This window comes from Nelumbo nucifera, chromosome 5, assembly GCF_055504915.1.
Source record: "Nelumbo nucifera cultivar China Antique chromosome 5, China Antique-T2T, whole genome shotgun sequence".
Lineage (NCBI taxonomy): Eukaryota > Viridiplantae > Streptophyta > Magnoliopsida > Proteales > Nelumbonaceae > Nelumbo > Nelumbo nucifera.
This window is the reverse complement of record NC_142653.1, coordinates 37718671-37740349: the sequence shown is the minus strand read 5'-3', so window position 1 is coordinate 37740349 and position 21679 is coordinate 37718671. Positions and strand designations below refer to the sequence as shown.

Below are 21679 nucleotides of genomic sequence, written 5' to 3'. Positions count from 1 at the left end.
AGGATCCTTCACCTTAACCTCTACAATTGCAAATGTTATTGGGAATATTCCATTATTCCTATCCAATCTAACATCATATAGAATATGCCCAAAATGAAGTTCTTTTAGATAACACCCATCAAGCCTAATGATAGGACAATAACCATCTATAAACTGATTCTTCATTGTTGCCAAACAAACAATCTTTGAAACTCCCATTTACATCCTTAACCTATACAATTCCTCATGGAACCTAATCTTCATCACACTTCTACAATTTATTTTTAAAATGGATTCACAATAATCCCATAGCTTACTATACTGTTCAACATGTATCCCTTCAAACTCAATATTAACAACTACCCGCCTCTTTATAGTGATAATAAGCCTAAACTGTTGTAATGTCTCATTTTGTAATGCACTACTCTTCCACTATGGATCATCTCTAAATTTATCCTTGTATTTATCTATTAATCATGCAGATTTTACCTTTGTGTTTTCATACACACGTCCACAAGCATGTGTTCTCCTAAATGGCTTTATCTGAAAGGCCTCCTTACTTGGCAACCAGGATGCATGCATACGCCACTCACACTTTTCTTTCATGTAAACTGTCGTCACTCTAACACCCTCATTCTTAATGTACTTGAAATCAAACCCACAAAAAGTCATGCCCACAACCAACTGTGGATTCTCCATTTACCTCTCAACAAAAGCCTCAAGTCGAGGTCCTCCTTCCTCATCAGGACCGTATAAACTTTCCAACTCCTCTAGCTGCTCATAATCAAACAATATGTTTTGATCAAACAATAACATCAACATTGTCAATAGGAACTTCATCCCTAGTGACATCTTCACCCTCAACCTCATCCTCAAAACACTCATCATCATCATAGTCAACTTCCAATTCTTCTTCCACCTCATATTCCAACTCATAATGAAGATTACCCTCTTTATCAAACCCATAATTTGCTTCAGACCCATGCTCAAATTCAAAATCAACATCAGCCCCAAAATCAAGTTCATCCACATGATCAATTAAACTTGATGAACCAGATTGTGACAATGTTTCTTGTGGCAACCCTACATTAGCCCTCTTACACCCTTCATGTATATATGAATGTGTCTATATTTTCATGGACTTTGTAACCACCATGATGTATGTTGATATTGTACATATTACTTCACATCTAGGTAAAAAAGAAAAAAGAAAAAAAGAAGCATACACAAGTATTAATACTAAAATCATACCAAATTCCATGTTAATTCGCACTTCAATAAACCAAGAGATAAATTAGCACATATATGCAAAATCCTCCTTCATCATTCAACTAGAAAACTATGTTAAATAGTTTTCAAATTCATTTTTTACTAAATCTGCACTTTATAAATATTAGGGGCTGAAACACTCCCCCGCCCCCATGTATTGGTTTCCCCCTTTTTTTAGTTAACCCCTTGTAAAATTGACAATTTGCAAAACAACCATCTTTTTTTCTTATTATTTTGTATCCCCCTCTCATGCTGACATGGAGAAGGAGTCAAAGTGGGTAACAAATTGGAGATATAAGTTCATTTAGGTATATGTTAGGATCCACCACCATTGACTTCAAGTTCCAATCCTTGACCTAACATTAATATGCTTGCAGTCTAATAATAAATAACTGTTAAATACTACAAGCTAAGAGTAAACAAATGTTAAAGCCCCAAAGCAAATGCTTTTTCTAACATTAATATACTACATATCTAACAATAAAGAACTAATAAATACCCAAAGATAACAATAAACATGTGGTAAAAAAATCAAATCAAATCTAACAAACACGAACACATTAAAGAGGTGTTAACCTAAACACTATTTTACGGAGATCAAACATAGTAAAATCAGGAGCTAAGCCAAGGCAGACCGGGGGAGACATGGTCATCACTATGGCCTAGAAATCCTACTTTTGCATGTGTATTTTCCCCCTTCCCTACTTTTGCATGTCATCACTATGTTTATTCACTTAAACATAGTGAATAAGTGTTAATACCAAAATCAAATTCAATAAATAAGTGTTAATAGAAATCAAACATAGTTAATAACTGTACAAGACCTAAACATAGACCTCAAGAATATTATTGTAAGATAAAACACCCACTTCAGGCAATATTGTACTAATAGAGAATATCCATAGGTACAAAAAACACTATCCATGCAAACATCGAGGTATACAACGGGCTTGGAAAATTCATAAACGACAAAAAATAACACTTCTTCCCCAATGACAACAAAAATAAGTCTTCTTCTCCAACAACGACAACACAGTTACTCTTCTCCAACAACGGTTTGATATTATGCTTAGTTCTTCTCTCTGTTCTAGTGTGATATTGGCTTGAAATCCAGTAGAGATCGGTTCTTGAACAGAGTTGGAATGAATTTTAGGAGGGTTTTGGACTAGATTTCATGAGGGTTTAGGTAAAATCTCAAAATAATTAGAAATCCATCATCATTTAAAAAAAAAATAACACCTTCCATTAGCCAAGTTAATGGGGAGGGGATCTTTGTCTCACGACCAAAGTTTAGGGGTTTTTTTTCACCAAAAAAAGTACATGGGAGTATTTGCCACTGACTCCATAGTACAAGGGGGCCTTTGTAATTTATCCCTTTTTTGATGGATGAAATACCATGTTAATAAAACTTAATTTCTCTACTGACATTGTAGTATATTTTGAAAATTTTAAAATTCCAAAATTTCCATTAAAAATATGCATAAATAAATTGAAATATCATGAAAGCCAAAATATTCAATTTAACGTTTTAGTGTGGCTTAATAGTAGACCTTTCATGGGTCGGGTAGCCCAATGGGCCGGCCCAGCCCAACCCATCTAAGTCAGGCTTGGACATTATTTTAGGTTCATAGGTGGACCTAAAACACCGAGCCCGACTTTTTTCGGACTAGGCTTGAGCTTTCTCAAAAAATCTCAACACAAGCCCGGGCCTAAAACTTATGTGTGTGTGTGTGTGTGTATATTATTTGCTTGTTTCTCTTCTCTTGTTTCAAGTAATAATGAGATCTTTTATTATTTTTGAGTTTTAAGGGTTTTTAATATAAATAAAACATTTTTTTCTTATATACTAAAAAATGAGAATGTTGCAATTGGTTTGGTCAAAACACCCTGATTTTACTTTCCAACTTTATCCTCAATTTTCTATTTTTTTCATTATATATATTATCACTACAAAATAATTATGAAAAACATAAAATGATGAAAACAATATAAATTACGAAAAACAAAGAAATATATTGAAAATTTACAAAAAATGTAGAAAACCATAGAAACTTATATATCATGCTGAAAAATGAGAATGGTACAATTGGTTTGGTCAAAACACTCTAATTTTACTTTCCAACTTTACCCTCAACTTTCTATTTTTCTCATTATATATATGTTATTGCAAAATAATTATGAAAAAACATATAAAATGAAGAAAATAATATAAATTATAAAAAATAAAGAAATACATAGAAAATTTACAAAAAAATAGAAAATCATAAAAATTGAAGAAAATAACATAAATTACAAATCTATACCTGATATATAAAAGTATAGTCAAACATCACCATCAATATCAAATACCCCGTGCATGGCATAGGCCATTCCACTAGTATTGAATAAAATATTCTGTTCCAAAATTTTTGGTCAGGCTTGGACTCAGAGTTGAATGTATTTTATTGATACATAGGCAAGGCCTAGTTAGAGCCTGACCCGGCCATGAACAGGTGTACTTAACAAGACTGAAACAGCCCCACCATCGCAGATGGGTCACTTGAACGAGGATACGTTGTTTGACTCAGTTCAACCAAGCTGGCCTCTGGCCTGGGCATTGTTCAACCAAAAACAAGAGCATCATAAGACCCCAGTTTGTTGCTCCTTTCATCTTGTTGTGTTGACTTGAATGTTCAACTTAGGATTTCAAAATTCTGAGACTCTGAAGTACTCATGTGCTTCATACTCTCGTCTCATGCGCCTTCTAATACATGGGTGTGAATGCAGTCTCTCTACTAAACCGTCTTCTTCAGAATAGCACAACTACCCAGAGGCCCAAACCTCTCCCCGCCAACGCAAAATCCATAACCAACACAATTTTTCGTTACCTCAAATCGCACCGCCTCAAAGAAGCTGTCTCAGTCCTCTTTTCTTCTCCAACACCGGTCCCTCCTTTCATTTACGCCCGTCTGTTCCAAATCTGCTCGTCCAAGCTTGCCATTGTCGAAGCCCGGAAGGTTGAGTCCCATCTCGTCACGTTTTACTCCACCCCACCAATTTTTCTTCTCAACCGCGCAATTGAGACTTATGGTAAATGCGGCTGTTTGGAGGATGCCAGGGAACTGTTCGAAGAAATGCCTCGAAGAGATGGTGGTTCCTGGAATGCTATGATCACTGCATACTCACAAGGTGGGTATGCTGAGAAGGCGCTGTCATTGTTCAAATGTATGAATAAGTCTGGAGTTTTAGCTAATGAGATTACTTTTGCTAGTGTTCTTGGATCATGTGCTGCGGTTTTAGCTCTATTTCTTACGAGGCAAGTGCACGGGCTTGTCATAAAATATGGGCTTTGTTCGAATGTTATTTTAGCGAGTTCTATTGTTGATGTGTATGGGAAATGCCAGGTTATTAGTGAAGCTCGTAAAATGTTTGATGAGATACCCAACCCAAATTCTGTTTCTTGGAATGTGATTGTCAGAAGGTATCTTGAGATGGGTGATGGAAAGGAGGCAGTAGTTATGTTTTTCAAGATGATTGGCTCAAATGTAATGCATTTAAATTTTACTTTCTCCAATGCTCTTATTGCTTGTTCTAGTATTTCTGCACTTAAGGAGGGGCACCAGATCCATGGTGTTGCAGTTAAGATTGGTTTCGAAGCAGACGAAGTAGTTACGAACTCACTCATTGATATGTATGTAAAATGTGGGGTTTTGGAGGATGCTCAACGACATTTTGATCAGCCAGAATCAAAAAACATAATTTCTTGGACTTCACTTGTGTCGGGGTATGCAATGGATGGAAGAACTGGACAGGCACGGGCACTCTTCAATGAGATGCCTGAAAGGACTGTGGTCTCATGGAATGCAATGTTGGCAGGGTATGTGAGGCATCTACTGTGGGAGGAAGCACTGGATTTTGTTCTCTGGATGCGCAGAATGACCAAAGACATTGACCATGTAACCCTCAGTTTGATCCTCAACATTTGTGCAGGACTGTCAGATGTTGAATTAGGGAAACAAGTACATGGTTTTGTTTACAGACATGGATTCTTCTCTAATCTTCTTGTGGGCAATGCCCTTCTTGATATGTATGGTAAGTGTAAGCACTTGGATAGTTCCAGGATTTGGTTCTCAGAGATGTGTCATTTGCGTGATAGAGTTTCATGGAATGCTTTGCTCACTAGTTATGTTCAACATGAGCTGAGTGAAGAAGCTATGAGAATGTTCTGGGATATGCAATGGGAGACAACACCAAACAAGTTCACATTTGGAACCCTCTTGGCAGCTTGTGCCAACATCTTTGCACTTGACCAAGGAAAACAAATCCATGGGTACATGATTAGAAAAGGTTGTGAGATAGACATTGTTGTTAGAGGAGCATTGGTTGATATGTACTCCAAATGCCGGTGTCATGAGTATGCAGTCAAAGTATTTAAAGAGGAAGCCCCAAGAGATCTGATCCTCTGGAACTCCATGATTTTGGGTTGCGCTCACAATGGCAGGGGTGGGGAGGCTCTTGACTTGTTTCACTCAATGGAGGAGGGAGTTAGAGCAGACCATGTCACCTTTCAAGGGATTTTGCTTGCTTGTATTGGCGAGGGGTATGTGGACTTGGGGAAGCAGTATTTCAATTCAATGAGCAACAAATATTGCATCATACCTCGCTTAGAACATTATGAGTGCATGATTGAGCTATTCGGTAGGTATGGGTATATAGATGATCTTGAGAATTTCGTTCAGAGTATGCCATTTGAGCCAACAGAACAAATGTTGATCAAAGTTTTTGATGCTTGTAGAGAACACAAGCATTTGAGGTTGGGAGAATGGGCTGAAAAACATCTTAATGAATTGAACCCTATAACTCCATATAGGTTTGAGGTTCTATCTAGGCCTAGTTTGGTTACATTGTGATGATTAAAGTGCAGATGCAAAACAAACTTAGTAAGCACTTATGTCTATGATAACACTGATTCTGATGGGATTTTCCTCTATGCAAGACTGCAAGGAGATAGAATTGGGATCTGGATTCAGTGTTCAGAAAAGTATGCATGGACAGACAGCCAGGTTCGTGGTTCTAGATAGGGACTGAAAAATCAATAATGCCATCCAATTAAGACATTGGATGTCAAGATCTCTTGTATATGCTGCTGACTAGTCCAACTCTTTTACCAATAAACTGTCCTTGCAATGTCTGTATTGGTTATTGAATGGACAGCTTAGATTGTTCAGATTGTTGAAGGTGGAAAACCTGCTTTATAGAATTGATGATAACTTGAAAATTAATCTGAGACCAGCAAACTGAGACTGTATACCCTAATGAAGAAAACTCCTGTCAAGAGAATGGGTCCATTGGAACATTTTATTTTATTTCATCATGGGGTTCAATATTCTTAGCAATGATAAAACTGGGCATGAAGAGGAGTGAGTATATCCTTCTCCCAGATTGGAACAACTTGGAAGGGAAATACTTCTTCTTTTGGAGTGGCATTGTTATTAGCTTGGACCTAGAGAGGAAAATGTACTATGGTCCTTTCTATGTATTAATAAATTGTTTAATCCTGAAATACTTCTTTGATTAAAGTTAAAGTTTACTGTAAAAAAGCCAAGAAAGAGGAAATTTTGAGGATTTATTTATGGCGATTGATGCGTGAAAAAATTCTCCATGATGGTAATTTAGAAATGAAGGGAGCATTAGAAGCCTCTAAAATGTCTGCTTTGTGAGTATCTCAGATGTGTGATCTTATTATAGCTTTGCTTAATATGGGGATGATTTTTTTTTCCCTATAGAAAAGTGCTAATCTAGGACCATCTTTCTGAGCCATTTAAGAACCATTTAATGTGTTCATATTATTACATTTCCTACAATCTTCTCTTTTTATGATCTGAGCTCCCATATTTTGAAAACAGTTTTGCCATCGTCACACAGTGGATGTCTCCTAGTTATGTATTATAGGAACTTGACCAAAAGTGTTGCAATCAGGGTTCAAAGTACCAGTATCCCATGGAGTATCAAGAAACGCAATTTTAAGAGATGTATCCGGATATGCTTTGGATACACACAGAGAACGTGGAAAAAACTATATATAGACAAATATGTTAGGGAAACTCACAAGACTCTTAGAATCACATAAATAATACTAACTTAAGGCTCATATGGATATAGATGTGGCATAAAAACATAATAAACACATACTTTCATAGTTTATATTAAAAGTAATACATAACAATCAACATAATGTAGCACATGTTGTATGCATGTGTATGGAATGGTGTATGCATGTGTATACATGTGTATACAACAAATAAATTCAAATCAGCCTTTAACTACTGGGCTATCAAGAAATGTTTTCTATCAAATTGTATTATACGTGTATGTGTGTTATGTGCCACACTAAAAATAAACCTTCAGAAAAGAAGAAAAAGAAAATTATTCCTTGACTGAAAAATGAGAAGAAGAGGAGGCGGCGACTTGGATGGCATTGGTGCTGGCAATAATGGTAAGAACAACAATGACCAGGTATTGTTCATTTTTTATTTCTTTGTCTCCCCTTCCTTTTTATTTCTTTTATAATCTCTGTTAACACCTTAATTTTTATGCTTTTTGTTGAGAAAAATATAGTAGATCTAGTCACCTGGCCTTTAGAGAGCTTCCCACAAATGTTTATACCAAAAGAGGGTGATTTGAATCAAGTTTTGTTGTCCTTGTCCATGTTGAGTTTATAAAATACTGCAGAGCATTGGTGCATATTGGTTTCTATTGTTGTTTGTATCAGTCTGCATAATGTGTATTGGTTTAAAAAAGACCATAATCCATTGTTGGTCCCAGCTATTTGGGGTCTTGTGAGGGGTAGAGTGGGTACTGTTCTAACCTTTGGCATTTGTCACACAAAGTGGCTGTCCTCAGACTCAAACTGCATTCTCATCCTTGCCAACCCAAGATTTTACCATTATACAAAGTATCAATGAAACAGTGAAACCCCTTTAAGGTATCAGATCTATATATCATTGCTGTCCAGTTGGAAAGATTGACTTGTAATGGCCCATTTTGAGCCTTGGATGCAATGAAGAAGATAATAGGAAAATAAGAACATTGGGTTGGAAGGGTTGAAGTTTTTTCTTATGCTCTCATCTTAACATTTCTTCCTTATCATTTGAGAGTAAAAAAAAGGCAGTCCAGTGCATGAGTCTCCCGCCAATGCAGGGTCTAGGGAGGGATAGATGTACATAGCCTTACCCCTGCACATACAGAGAGGCTGTTTCCAAGATTTGAATCCTGGTCACCCAGGTTGCAATGGAGCAGCCCAACCATTGCGCCAAGGCCCACCCAAATTGCCTGTGTAAGAGTGGCTTACAAATTTAGGGTAAAGTTTTAACCTTGTTTATCAGTTCAATGGAATACAAGATACCTATTGAAACAGTAAGCATCTGCCTTAATTCAGATTCTTGGTGACCTCTGTCTTGATAAAATCTTTTAGTAAGATAGACTTTGACCCTCAAAGTCTGTTATTAGACTTTGACTTTGGAAACCTGTTATTAAACCACGAGGGCTTTCTTGGAACATCCATGTTCCCTAAACCCTAGTGGTGACTCCAGCATCTAGAAGTTTAATCATGATCGAGCTGAGTTAGAGAGCTCTATTTAAAATTCTAATAATTTTCCATTGCTTAACTGCAATTGCTCTTGTGAACATCCTGAATACTGAGGGAAAATTCTAATAATTGGGGTTGCTGATAGACCAGAATGAATTGAACATATCTGGACCCAAATTTGATTTGTTAATATCCAGATTTGAATTGAATAAATGACTTGAAATAACTTCTATGAGACTTGAGCCTTAAATATATGACATCTAAATTGAATTGCCCTACTATTGCTATGACCACGAAACAATGTTCTACAAAAACATCCTCATTAAGACACATGTTGCTTCCTTAGGCTTGATATAGTACACAATGGACACTTTTATATATCAAGCATTATAGAAAATTCTTACCCTAGTTTTATCAAATTACTGTCTCATGATTGGAATTTTCCAAATTAAATGCTGCAGAAAACTTCATTCCAATTATTTTAACTTTAATTTATACTCTGTAACAATGTCTACGTAGATCTGATGGTTTTCTCTTGTTACTGTTGTGAGTTTTGAGGCATGTATCACCAATTAAAACTAATAGATTCAAAATGCAGTTTTCCCACAGGATTAGATGAGCAAATTTTTGCAACATCATGTCGCATCTTCTTTGGGCCACAAACAAGAACTCCAATACTCAAACCTTCACACTCAGATAGCATCTCTGCAAGAAGAGAATACATGGATCCATTTTAGTCCCAACTTTATCAACTATATATATGCATATCATGGAAAGAAAAGGATTAAGTAGGCTTACTCTTCAGATTAGGTCTTTCACCATAGTACACTTTGGTAGCTTGGAGAAGAGACTGGCGAGGAAGGGTTTCCAATTCACAATCAGCCACATTATGGGAAGCTGGACCTAGAGATGCCATTGGCATTGATGCATCATTATTTTGAATTTCCTTTGCTTCCATGGCATTTTGCTTCTTATTCCAAAGAACAACTGCACTAGCTGTCATGGCTATGCAGATACACAAGAACAATGTATTCAGAAGTGCTCTTAAGGGGTGTGAGTATATCTTTTCAGTGTTATGGTCAATAGGATATATATAGTAATGCATGAGAATGCCCAAAAGGATAAGGAAAATGACAAAAGAAGAAGAGATAATAATTCCAAGCCAGAGCCAATTGTTTTGGCCTAGGATGGGATATAAAGGTGTATCTTCTTTGTGGGGCTTGAACCAGATTGTTTCAAGGAGCTTCTGGTTTTTGGTTGCAGGTTCTTTTTCTTTTGTAACAAAGGCATTAATTTGTAATTGCATATAGGAGAAGCTAGAGGAAATGCCCTGAACCGGGAGGAGGAGTTCTAGCATAGTAAGATCTGCAGATCTTTTGAAGACAGCAATAAGAATAACTCTTGGAGACTTTTCTCTTGACGTAATGCTCCTAGACAGGATCTCCTGAATTATAGAGATGAAAGGAGTAATACCACTGCCTCCACTCACCATGACAATGGTATCGTGCCTGCATCAATGTTCCCTAATGCCAATTAGCTTGAAATTTGCGGAAGGATTGAAGCCATGATTTGTCACTTTATTTGTATCCTTTTTCTTTTTCGTTTCATAAATAATTATACAAACCTTAGAAAATGAGTTGAAGCAGGTCCATAGGGTCCTTCTATAGAAACTTCAAGATGGTCCACAGGAGATGGTGATGACAGCATCTGATAAAGCCTTTGGGACCAACTTCCTTCACTTCCAATAATAATGCTTAACTTTTCTGGATCCATATTGCTGCTAGAGCTTATCGTGAAAGGGTGCCACTGAAGCTTTGAGATGCTTGGAACATTGAGGAATACGATGCTAGTGGGAGCATAAGTCAATCCTATGATCAAGAAATCCAATGTGGGACCATTGATCATGATCTGAAAATGTATAGGAGATGAAATTGCATTACATTCCATGATGGTATCCTTACCTGGGCTCTTTGAGAAGTTCAACTCAATAGTTTCACATGGCAAAAGACGAGCACAAACCAACTTAACATGTTGTCTTGACTGTAAGAACCGCAAGTATCGATCAACCAAAAAGAGGTACAACCCTGGAAGCATGACATAGGAATAGACACTCCCCACATGTAAAACAAAGAAGACGAGGAAGAGGAAATAGAGCTGATGGGTGTAGAAAAATAACTCAAACTTCTTTCTCCTTATACAAGGGAAGCTCGTCATCCACATGGCTAGTCCAGATAACAAAGAGAGTTCCCCTGCCATATTTGATATACCGGCTTTAGCCCATTTGATCACCTACACTCCACAAGAATAGTCGCAAGTCTTCAGTTACCAAAGTAGTCGTAAGTCTTTGCCATTTTTTCTTCTGAAAGACTAAGCAAACCTAGGAAAGATATAGTTAGCCCAAGGAGAATAAATAGTTACCCATTTCAATTATATTTGTGGGATAGAATCTCATTCAAAAGCTGAAAGGTGTTTTCATGGCCTTGACCTATCTAGATTGAGGTAAACTAAAACAATGTTGAAGTTCAGCCATATCAAGGAGGGTTGAGAAATCTTTTATATAAAAACCCAAATTTGACAAACTCTTATAACAATATTTAATTTTGTAATTTAATCTTGTTTTTATGAATAAAGAAAAAAAATGATATGTTCTATCAGTCTATCTGTATCTAGAATACCAACTAGAGTTGCATATCTAATTCATAAATTGATAATGACAATTCAGGACTTGGTGAAACATGCAAAAAGAACTTAATTATTGGGATTTTTTTGAATTAATAGTATTATTCCTTGGATCATGTTGTACACAGTTATTATCAATGAAAAATAGTTTATTAAGGTATCATGTATTGTTTTAGTAAAACTTACATCCAAAGCAATTTACCTCTGGTTTAACCTTAAAAACTAAGAGGGATTCAAAATAATCTTTAATTTCTTATATATTTTGGATTCGAGAGAATTATTGTGTAGACAAATGTTTGACCATTCTGAACTCCCTCCTTGAGGAGTTCAGTGACTGAATATAGTAATCAACCCAACGTGCCATTCAGCCTTTATTCCTAAGGAGCTTAAAACCTATGCTTAATGATATATATATCTATATATATATATATATATATATACTGAAAGACAAAGCAATAAGTCATTCAGTTCAGCCATTTCAGTCATTATCAAACAGTCCAATGACACATACTACTGGTAGAGTGGTACGTGCAGTGAATGAGACTTCTTTTTTTTTTGTAGAAATGAGACTTGAGGTATCTTGTCTTAGAGATTTTTATGGAGGCAAGACAAACATGGTGTTTGGTTCCGTTTACGTTTATCCAGTAAACATTTTGTACTTGTATGACTGTAAAACCGAGACAAGCATTTAATGAGGGCGTTTGTGACATATAGGCGCCATTAGGCACCACATCAGCAAAATGCCAATAAACGTCTATCCATTTCAAGAAGCTCCAAAATGAAGTTTTCTAAAATAGAAAAGGCACACAAAAACCAAAATTTTCTTTTACAAATTTCAAGCATTTGCTGATGGTGGCACCATCAATAAACATTTATTGAATAAATGTAAATAAAACCACACATATACAAACAATAAGATAATGAATGACTAGAATTTTGCAACACTTTCGGTTGGAAAAAGAGGATGGACTATTTGAGGCTATGTTTCTACTAGGGCCCACTTATCAAAATCTATAATTTGAAAAAAGATTCCTGTTCCAAAAGGCTTCGGTCCACATACTACAAGAAGAGCGGTGGCTCTTTTTGACCCGATAAATAGTTTGGTTGTTCAGGTTGGTAGTTTTGGCCCGGTTCATTGAATTGCCATTCTCAACCACAAGTCCATTCTCTATTTCTCTGTGTAAGCGAGTCGAGTTAACTCGCGAGTTAGTCAGACTTAAATCGTTTCGAAGATTATTGAGTTTGAATCGAGCTTGACTTGAGTCGAATAGTCAGTCGAACCGAGTTTGAGCTTCGAAATATTCGGTTTGAATAGTTCATGAGCCTAATTCAAGCTATTAATAAAATATTATTTTTTAATATATTTTTATTTATAATATAAATTTATAATCAAGTTTTTTAATATATTTCGTTTAAAATATTTTAATTATTAATTTATTTATAATTTTAATAGCAATTTATTTATAATTGGCTTAAACTGAGTCGAATTCGAGTATGAAATTCAGAACTTGATTGAGTTCAAGTCAAATTTCAAGCTTGAATCACCCAAAACTCAATTCAACTCGGCTTGATTACACCTTATTCATTACAAATAAAATCTTCCTTAGAATAATAATAATAATACCTTAAAATCTAAATATTTGATTACCTGGGAAATCTGATGAGTTGCAGCCCAATAGACGAAGTAACATAGCCCATGAGCAGTGAGCAGAATCATGGCAGCATGCCCAACCCAAATATGATACTTGATGCTCGCCTCCCAAGTGAGGCCCAACAGCGGCAATACCGACGAGCCTCGAGTCACAGGGAAGAAGAGAAAGGCAAGACATACGTTCCCAACCACGCCTAGTCTAACAGCTGCACAGTCCAACTGAGCTTGCCACCTGGCAAATCCACCAACCCACAAGGCCACAACCTTGGTTAATATCAGTTCTTAGTATGATACAAGAAATAATTAGTGGATAAATTGGATATATATGTATTCATACAGTTTCTCTCCTTTGGCCTCGGCAATCTCTGAAGTGATGTAGTCAAGGCCGACTTGCAAGTAGACGGCATAAGACCAGACCAGCAGAGCAATAAACATGGTGAAGAAGGCTAGCTCCGTCCATGTAACAATCCCCAGTGGGCCGTCGACAAGCATCGGCCTCGCCCGTAAGAAGGCCAAACGAATTAACTTGGTTTGGCCATTGCTGTGTTGAGAGAAAACCAGGGAAGAAAACTTTCAATTCTAGCATACTATAACCCAGAAAAGGATCAAAGAAGAAAAGAAAACACAGAGAACTAATACCTTCCAATGGAATTATCACCATATTTCTTTTCTAAGTGAAGATAAACGCAGCCCAAAACGGCAAGTAAGAGGACTGGGACTGTGTAGATTAAAATTAATGTCCCTGTAAAATCATGATTAAAAATTTAATAAGCAAGCTAACCAAAACTGAGGCCAGGATCCCAGGAATGAATAAGCGAAGAGGAATACAAGAATGTTTGATTTTCGAACCTTGCCTTCCAAAATATGTTGAATTAGTCTTTGCCCTGATGTTGGGGAACCACACCCGATTGTATATACTGGTAGGAGTTATTATCCACAGAACGAGCAACCCAAGAAGTAGCAACCTTATGCTTGCCCAGATGGTTTTCATCCATTGTGAAGCAGTAGGGAAAGAACATCCTTTCTTCACCTCTGAGTCCATTGTCTTTCCTGAGTAATGGACCTTCTCTCTCTCTCTCTCTCTCTGCAGAGATGATTCTTTGAAGTCTTGCTACATATTTCCTTTTTTGAGGAAAAAAATGAAAAGTAGTCTGTCTTTTTCTGATATGTTTTTTTTTTTCAGCGCATTGTAAAGAAAATTTCTACCATGGGGTGTTTGAGTGTCGCTTCTCTTCCGGAATCTCGATTAATACCATGAAGCTGGTTGCTTCCATCACCACCGCCAAGGTTGAATAATGTAGGGTGGACCCCTGTCAACAGATTCCACTTGGTGGTGGTGAATTGGTGATGTATGCGTAGCACCCCTCTACATGCATGGGCTTTGTATTCTCCTTGTTTGGGTGGAGGGAGGTATTGAAGGGTTTCCAAGTAATTGCATATATATAAACCCCATATACTGAGAAAATACCAACTACTAGTCTACTAGGATGACTGTCAGGGAACAAGAGGAAACCCAATGATGCATCTCCGTTTGTATGAGAGAGCCCTTAAAAGATTCCGCTCTGTTCATTGGGCATTTTGCCTGTAACTGATGTATATAATTCGTGGCACCTCCAACGAGGCACGGCATTTAGTTGCTGAGTGAAGAGGTGTCTGACAGAAACCCTTTCTTGTGGGAAATCATGATTGAAGCCAACTAGAAATCCGGAAACAAGGAAAGTTCCCTATAGTTTTGTATTTCTATGCAGCACATGAACGTATTCTTATGGAATGCAGTCATGTCACATTCTCGAAATCAGGGGAGCTTGAGGTTGCCAGAAGATTGTTAATGAAATGCCTCTGGAAAATTGGCTTGCTTGGAATTGTCTGATTCATGGATATGTGTGTTATGGCTATCCTGAAGTTGCTCTGGCCTTTAAGGGTTCAGAGTGCTTGTCTCAATTATTTTGGCAAACAAATCCAATCCCGGATAATTTTTAGTGGAGTGTATTTTGAAATGGTGCATGGAATGGTGGAAGTTCTATTGTTAACATGTATGGGAAGTGTGGAGATTTGGATAGTGCAAGCCACATTTTAAATTCATTGCAGGAACCTAATGGTTATTTCCTGTTTGCATCAATTTGGGGATATACAAACTGTGGTCAATTGATTGATGCAGGAACAATCCTTGACAGAAGTAGCTCATGTGTTGTTTTATATGAAGTACATGTTTGCCAGATATGTTGCCAATAATGAAGCTGGGGAAGCACTGGAATTCTTCAAAAGGATGCAAATAGAAAGAATTTGAGCAGACATCTCTACTATTGCGAGTGTTTTTGAGTGCCTGTACTAGCATGTATTTTCTTAAAACTGGTAATCAAATGCATATTTATGCTTACAAAGCTGTGCATTACTGTTGCCAATCTTCTTGTTGATATGTGCACCAAGTGCAGAGATTCAGTAATGCCTGAAAATTTTTGGTGACCTCAAAGATTATGACATGATTTTGCTTAGTTGTATGATCAATGTCTACTCCAACTGTGGAAGAATACAAGACACAAAATAAGTATTTATTTGATACAATGCCAAGTAGGATCCTGATCTCATGGAAGTTGAAGATAGTGGGTTATAGTCAGAATGGTTCTCCTCCTCCTTTTCTGCATGATGAATAATCTGGATTTTAGAATGGGTGAGGTTAGTCTGGCTGGTGTAATTAGTGATGGTGCTAAATTCCTTCCCTGCAACTTGGCAAAACAAATCTTTGCTTGAGTTACTGTCACTGGCCTTGAGTCTGATCAAATATTCTGCATCTCCTTAGTCGATCTCTATTGCAAGTGTGGTAAAATTGGAGATATGAACGTGCTAATCCCAATTTTACTGCTGTATTGTCTGCCTGCAACCACCATTGACTGGACAATGAGAGAAAGGTGGCTATATCCAACGAACCAAGTCATATTGAGACAACTTTAGCATTACTTGTGCATGGGTGATCTGTTTGCCCATGCTGCTTTTCTTGAAATGGCAATGGATAATGGATCTCATCAATGCTGTTGAGGCAGATCCACATATGCAAGCATGTATCCCCAGTTTTTAAAGGGGTCTTTGGCTCATAGAAATGAGACCCCCAGAAGGAAGGTGAGAGCAAGTATTATTTGAGCTTGATCCTCGGCATTCAACTGCTTATGTGCAATTATCTAGCATGTATGACACTCGTGGGGGCTTGGAGAGATTAGCACAAGTTCGAAAGACCATGCAACATAGGAGAATCAGAAAGAATCCTGGTTACAGTTAGATTGAACAAAAGAGCTCCATCAATGCACATTTACATGGGCCTGTGAACAGTATATCACTCTTCCTCTATAAGAAATGTGAGGCTGTTGTGGGGTTTATAGCCATCTTCCTTCATTTGATCAGAGATTTTAGCAATGACATCATATATTTCTTCTGTCTGACAGTGAGATTTATCTTCAGCTACAAACCCATATCTCTCATTCCTCACCTCAATCAAACTGTAAGCTGCTTCTTTTTTCAAGCCCCTTTCCTTCATGAGCCTCCTCATTTGACGGGCATCATCCCATCTACCTGCAGCTGCATAGATATTTGAGAGCATAACATATCTTGCAGCATTCCCAGGTTCTAATTCAAAGAGAGCTTCTGCAGCCTTTCTTGCAAGATCCAAGTTCGCATGGACCCTGCAGGCACCAAGAAGTGCACCCCACATCCCAACACAATGTGGTCCAAGAGGTGCTTTCTTGATCAACTGCATTGCTAGGTCAAGTTTGTTCATTCGTCCAAGAGCATCAATCACTATTGCATAGTGCTCTGCCCTTGGGCATACACCATGTTCCCTCTCCATAGACTCTAAAATCCAGTGTCCCTGAGATAGTAAACCTGAATGGCTACAAGCAGATAATACCCCAAGAAATGTTACATGGTTTGGAGCAACACCTTCTTCCATCATCTTATTGAAAGCATCGATTGATTCTTTCCCGTACCCATTATGAGCGAATCCAGTTACCAGTGAGTTCCAAGAGACAATATCCTTCTCAGGAATCCTCTCAAACAACATTTTTGCCGATTTCATGTCACCACACTTGGCATACATATCTATCAAAGCATTAAATAAAAACACATTGAACAACTCAATTCTACCACTACTTCTGATAATGTGCCCGTGAAGCTGTTTCCCCCGTTCAATGAGTGCCAGATCTGCACAAGCACTTAGAACACTAACAAATGTGAAAGCGCTAGGTGGGATTCCCTCATGCTGCATCTGCTCAAAGAGATACAATGCCTCGTTGCTATGACCATTTTGTGCATACCCTGCAATCAAAGCAGTCCAAGAGACATCATTCTTGACTGGCATCTGATCAAATATCAAACAGGCTTTTTCCAATCTTGATGCCCGTGACAAGGCAACCACCATTGCAGTCCATGAGATGACATCCCTTTCATCCATTTGATTAAAAAGCCAGTAGGCAGCATCTGGATCACCACATTTTCCATAAGCATCAATTAAAGCATTATACATTATGAGATTCAACTCCATGCCAACCACAACTAATACTCCATGTATCTGACGCAACAATTCTAGCCATCCCAAGCTGGCACAAGTACTTGCTATGCTGACAAAAGTGAACTTATCAATCAACACACCATTGTACTCTGCTTGTAATTTCTTGAACACTCGGATTGCTTCTTTGTGAAACCCGTAGTGACTCAACCCTGAAATCATCGAATTATAGCTAACAAGATTTGGTTTGGGCATTTCAGCAAACAAACTCTGAGCTTTATTGAGAAGACCCGATCGAGTATATGCCGAAAGGATTGTGTTCCATGAGTGCGTATTTTTAGTGGGTATATCGTCGAAAACCTTTTGAGCGCTTTCCAGATAACTGCATTTGGAGTACATGTCCACAAGACGGTTGCAGAGGAAAACGTTGAGATTGAAAGCGATTTTGATCAGACGTGAGTGTAGGAGCTTTCCCAGCTTGAGATGTTTGCTTGTGATGCATTCCTCAATAAGGGAGGAGTAGTGATGTACGGGATCAACGGTTCTAATGCTTCCATTTGATAACATGACGTTGTTTCAGACTTCATGAGTGAAATAAGCTCTAGATTATTATGTAACGGCCATCTCTGTTTCTGGCATTTCCCTCGTTTAGTCGTTTTTATAGGGGTAATCGGATCCGAATCCGTATCATGGTCTAAAGAACCGATCCAAGTAGGTCCGAGTCTGACTTTCTTTTAAATTCTCTAGCTCAATTTGAACAGAGAAATCCTTGCAACCAAACACCCTCCAATAGTCCTCCAGAACCAGAGCCAGGAATCCATGACCTCAACTCTTCAAGGTCGGTCTCCAAGTCGCAACGGCACAAAGGATGAAGGAGGCATTTTAAATTATTTTTCGGAAATCGTAACAAAAAGCGAGGGAATACTTGCAGCACAGACGACCCCTTATCAGGGCCTAGTTGGTTGAAGTAAAAGCGAATTAAAATTGCGATAAGTTGCAGACATGGAAGAAGAGGAAGAAGCTCTGCATTTTTCGGTAATATGATTGGTCGTCTCCAGGCCTTAGAGAAGAAATTTGGTCTGCCTTTGATATTTTGTAAGAATTTTTCTGTACCCATTTCGAATAAAAGCTCACAGAATCTAACATCTTATTATTCTAATCTCATAGACCGTTGTCTCTCATTGAGATCTTTGGTTTATGCTAAACTCCTACATGCCCAGTTGATAAAAATTGGCTTGAGTGGCTATACTTTTCTGGGTAACCGTTATATCGATCTCTATTCCAAACTAAGTACTATTGATGATGCTTTGCAAGTGTTTGATGAAATACCCAACAAGAACTGTATTACTTGGAATTTGTTGTTGATGGTTTTAATTAAATTCGGGCGTCTTGAGAGGGCACACGATTTCTTTGGTATTATGCCCGAGAGAGATGTTGTCAGTTGGAACTCAATGATTTCAGGCTATGCTGCAAATAGTCTAGCTAATTCTGCATTAGAAGTTTTCAGAGAAATGCAAAGGGTTGGTGTAAGACCTAGTGGATTCACATTCTCGCTTGTGTTGTCCTTTGTTTGGTCTGCTGATCATGGTAAGCAGATTCATGGGTGTGTTGTTAGAAGTGGTTTGAATTTGTCCAATGTAGTGATAGGAAATTCTTTGATTGACATGTATGGGAGATTCACTCTTGTCCGTTATGCTTTTAATGTATTTCTTTCAATGAAGGAATTGGATATTATTTCTTGGAACTCCCTTATGTCGGGGTTACAAAAATCAGGTTATAGAGACTGGGCGTTGGATCAGTTCTGTTTGATGAGATCTACTGGGCATTGTCCAGATCATTTCACAATGTCAATGGTGATCACCATTTGTTCCAACTTGTTGAATTTGGAAAAAGGTAAGCAAGCTTTTGCCCTCTGTATCAAGATGGGGTTTCTTTCTAATTCCATAGTTCTAAGTGCCATCATTGACATGTTTTCCAAATGCAACAGATTGGAGGATTCACTTCGGGTTTTTGAAGAAGTACCTAGATGGGATTCCTCAGTTTGCAATTCTATGATCTCAGCTTATGCAAGGCATGGGTTTGAGGACAAAGCGCTATGGCTATTTGTGTTGACTTTGAGGGAGAACTTGAGGCCTACAGAGTTTACGCTCAGCAGTGTTCTAAGCAGGGATTCCTCAGTTTGCAATTCTATGATCTCATCATGCCTTTTGCCAGCAGAGCAGGGCACTCAAATCCACTCTTTGGCTCTTAAAATGGGGTTGGATTCTGATGCAATTGTTGCTTGTTCACTGATGGACATGTACAGCAAATCTGGGTCAGTGCATTCTGCATTGAAAATCTTTCCTAAAATGAGTACCAGAGACTTGGTATTTTGGAATAGCATGATCATGGGTTTTGCTCGAAATGGATGTGAGTTTGAAGCCTTAAAATTATTTGAAGAGCTACTTGAGAGTGGTTTACAGCCAGATGAAATAACGTTCTCTGGGGTTCTATTGGCTTGTAGCAATGGTGGTTTGGTCAATGAAGGGATGCATGCATTTTTGTCTATGGTGGAGAAATACGGTATCATTCCCAGGGATGAGCATTATGCTTGTATGGTAGATATGATGGGCCAAGCAGGTAAACTTGCAGAAGCAATGGATATTATTGAAACAATGCCTCATGAGCCAAATGCTTCCATTTGGGGGTTATTTCTTCGTGCATGTGTAATTCACGGGAACTTGAAACTCATGGAAATAGTTGCAGAAAGGGTGCTGGAGTTGAAACCAATCTCATCTCTTCCTTACTTGGTGTTGGCTCGTACATATGGGATCAAGGGCAAATGGGAGAGTGTGGTTCGAGTAAGGAAGGCCATGAAAGAGAGAGGTGTGAAGAAGGTGAATGGCTGCAGTTGGATTGGGATCAGGAACCAAGTACTTGTTTTTAAGACAAACCAAATACAACATTGTGGAGGAGAAATTTATTCGATATTGCAGTTACTACTTTGTGAAATGGCAGATGAGGGTTACATCCTTCAACAGCACAATGTAGTTGAGGATGGAGGTGAACAGTGAATAAGTATTTAACCATTCTTGTACTTACTACAGATCTTAACTTTCTCTCTGACATGACCCAACATGAATTTGGCTGCCAAAATCAGTTGGTGTTCAGCTGACCCCATATAGTTGGGAAAAGACTTAGTTGAGTTGAAAATCAGTTGGTGTTCAGGGGAGGGGAGATTCAAGTTCATGTTGCTAAGCCCCTCATTACATTCCTTAGAAGAGTGTTGTGCATTTCTAGTGGAGTTAAAATTACCTGTGTAGATTTATTTTGGTTCAGATAATTTAGTGTTCACGGGAGGGGAGATTCAAGTTCATGTTGCTAAACCCCTCATTACATTCCCTAGAAGAGTGTTGTGTATTTCTCAGTGGAATTAAAATTACCTGTGTAGATTTATTTTGGTTCAGATGATCTAGATTATGTTCTCAAGTTAATTTATCTGAGCTGGTCTGCAGGGAATATAGAAACCAGAATCAGGAAAAGGTAGATTATTGAGCATTCTTTTCATCCATTTATTTGTAAGAAGAAACAGGTTAGTAGGGAATACAGAAGCTAGAATCAAGAAAGGTAGATTATAGAGCATTCTTTTATCCATTTATTTGTAAGAAGAAGCAGGTTTCTGGTAAATTGTGGATTTAAGTGCTTCTGGATTGAGCTGGTGGTTCTTAGCTTAGTAAGAGTTGAGGAAACTTCAAAAAATCAGTTGAAATGTAACCTGGATTTTGCTTGTCAACTTTTTACAATGGCCCCCAATGCGTTGCCTTGTGATGCAGCTGCTTACTTTAAGAAAATAGTTAGAAAGCTGTTGAACTGTAGAAATTAACTTAAAAAGCCCAAGGTTGATTTATTTGACTGATGGAGATATTGGTTCTTGGTGCAATGGTGCAGACCTAAACAACCGTAGATACAAATTTTGAGGGAAGCTTCTAATGGAAATTTGTGTTGTTGGATGGTTATCCTTCCTAAATTTCCACGTTGCACCCAATTGGTTGGTCATTAAAAA

General features: G+C 37.9%; 3 protein-coding genes and 2 pseudogenes across 4 annotated transcripts; 3 read left to right on the top strand and 2 right to left on the bottom strand.

The window, feature by feature from the left end:
• The first annotated feature begins 3764 nt into the window (after window positions 1-3764).
• On the top strand, window positions 3765-6853 carry LOC104606706 (Tetratricopeptide repeat (TPR)-like superfamily protein). The gene has a single exon (XM_010272046.3). It carries the CDS (start codon window positions 3999-4001, stop codon window positions 6135-6137), a length of 2139 nt encoding a protein of 712 aa, XP_010270348.1. The 5' UTR covers window positions 3765-3998; the 3' UTR covers window positions 6138-6853.
• Window positions 6854-9069: 2216 nt separating this feature from the next.
• On the bottom strand, window positions 9070-14340 carry LOC104606707 (putative ferric reduction oxidase 1). The gene is made up of 8 exons (XM_010272047.3): window positions 13995-14340; window positions 13785-13887; window positions 13483-13686; window positions 13143-13377; window positions 10777-11104; window positions 10440-10683; window positions 9614-10323; window positions 9070-9520 (listed from the first exon to the last, which is right to left on the bottom strand). Exons 1-8 carry the CDS (start codon window positions 14185-14187, stop codon window positions 9381-9383), a joined length of 2157 nt encoding a protein of 718 aa, XP_010270349.1. The 5' UTR covers window positions 14188-14340; the 3' UTR covers window positions 9070-9380.
• Window positions 14341-14654: 314 nt separating this feature from the next.
• On the top strand, window positions 14655-16443 carry LOC148791427 (putative pentatricopeptide repeat-containing protein At1g77010, mitochondrial; annotated as a pseudogene).
• On the bottom strand, window positions 15629-18325 carry LOC104606708 (pentatricopeptide repeat-containing protein At2g21090 pseudogene; annotated as a pseudogene). The gene has a single exon (XR_016076570.1). The product of XR_016076570.1 is annotated as a pentatricopeptide repeat-containing protein At2g21090 pseudogene (transcript).
• Window positions 18326-18405: 80 nt separating this feature from the next.
• On the top strand, window positions 18406-21406 carry LOC109115368 (Tetratricopeptide repeat (TPR)-like superfamily protein). The gene has a single exon (XM_019199320.2). It carries the CDS (start codon window positions 18678-18680, stop codon window positions 20688-20690), a length of 2013 nt encoding a protein of 670 aa, XP_019054865.1. The 5' UTR covers window positions 18406-18677; the 3' UTR covers window positions 20691-21406.
• The last annotated feature ends 273 nt before the right edge of the window (window positions 21407-21679 follow it).

What these genes read in the sequence shown, in the direction of transcription:
- LOC109115368 (XM_019199320.2), top strand. Translation starts at nt 18,678, where the DNA reads ATGATTGGTCGTCTCCAGGCCTTAGAGAAGAAATTTGGTCTGCCTTTG.
- LOC104606706 (XM_010272046.3), top strand. Translation starts at nt 3,999, where the DNA reads ATGGGTGTGAATGCAGTCTCTCTACTAAACCGTCTTCTTCAGAATAGC.
- LOC104606707 (XM_010272047.3), bottom strand. Translation starts at nt 14,187, where the DNA reads ATGGACTCAGAGGTGAAGAAAGGATGTTCTTTCCCTACTGCTTCACAA. An exon ending in GGTGATAATTCCATTGGAAG is followed by an intron (nt 13,687 to 13,784) that starts GTATTAGTTCTC and finishes CTCTCAACACAG; the next exon opens with CAATGGCCAAACCAAGTTAA. An exon ending in GCTTCAACTCATTTTCTAAG is followed by an intron (nt 10,324 to 10,439) that starts GTTTGTATAATT and finishes ACATTGATGCAG; the next exon opens with GCACGATACCATTGTCATGG.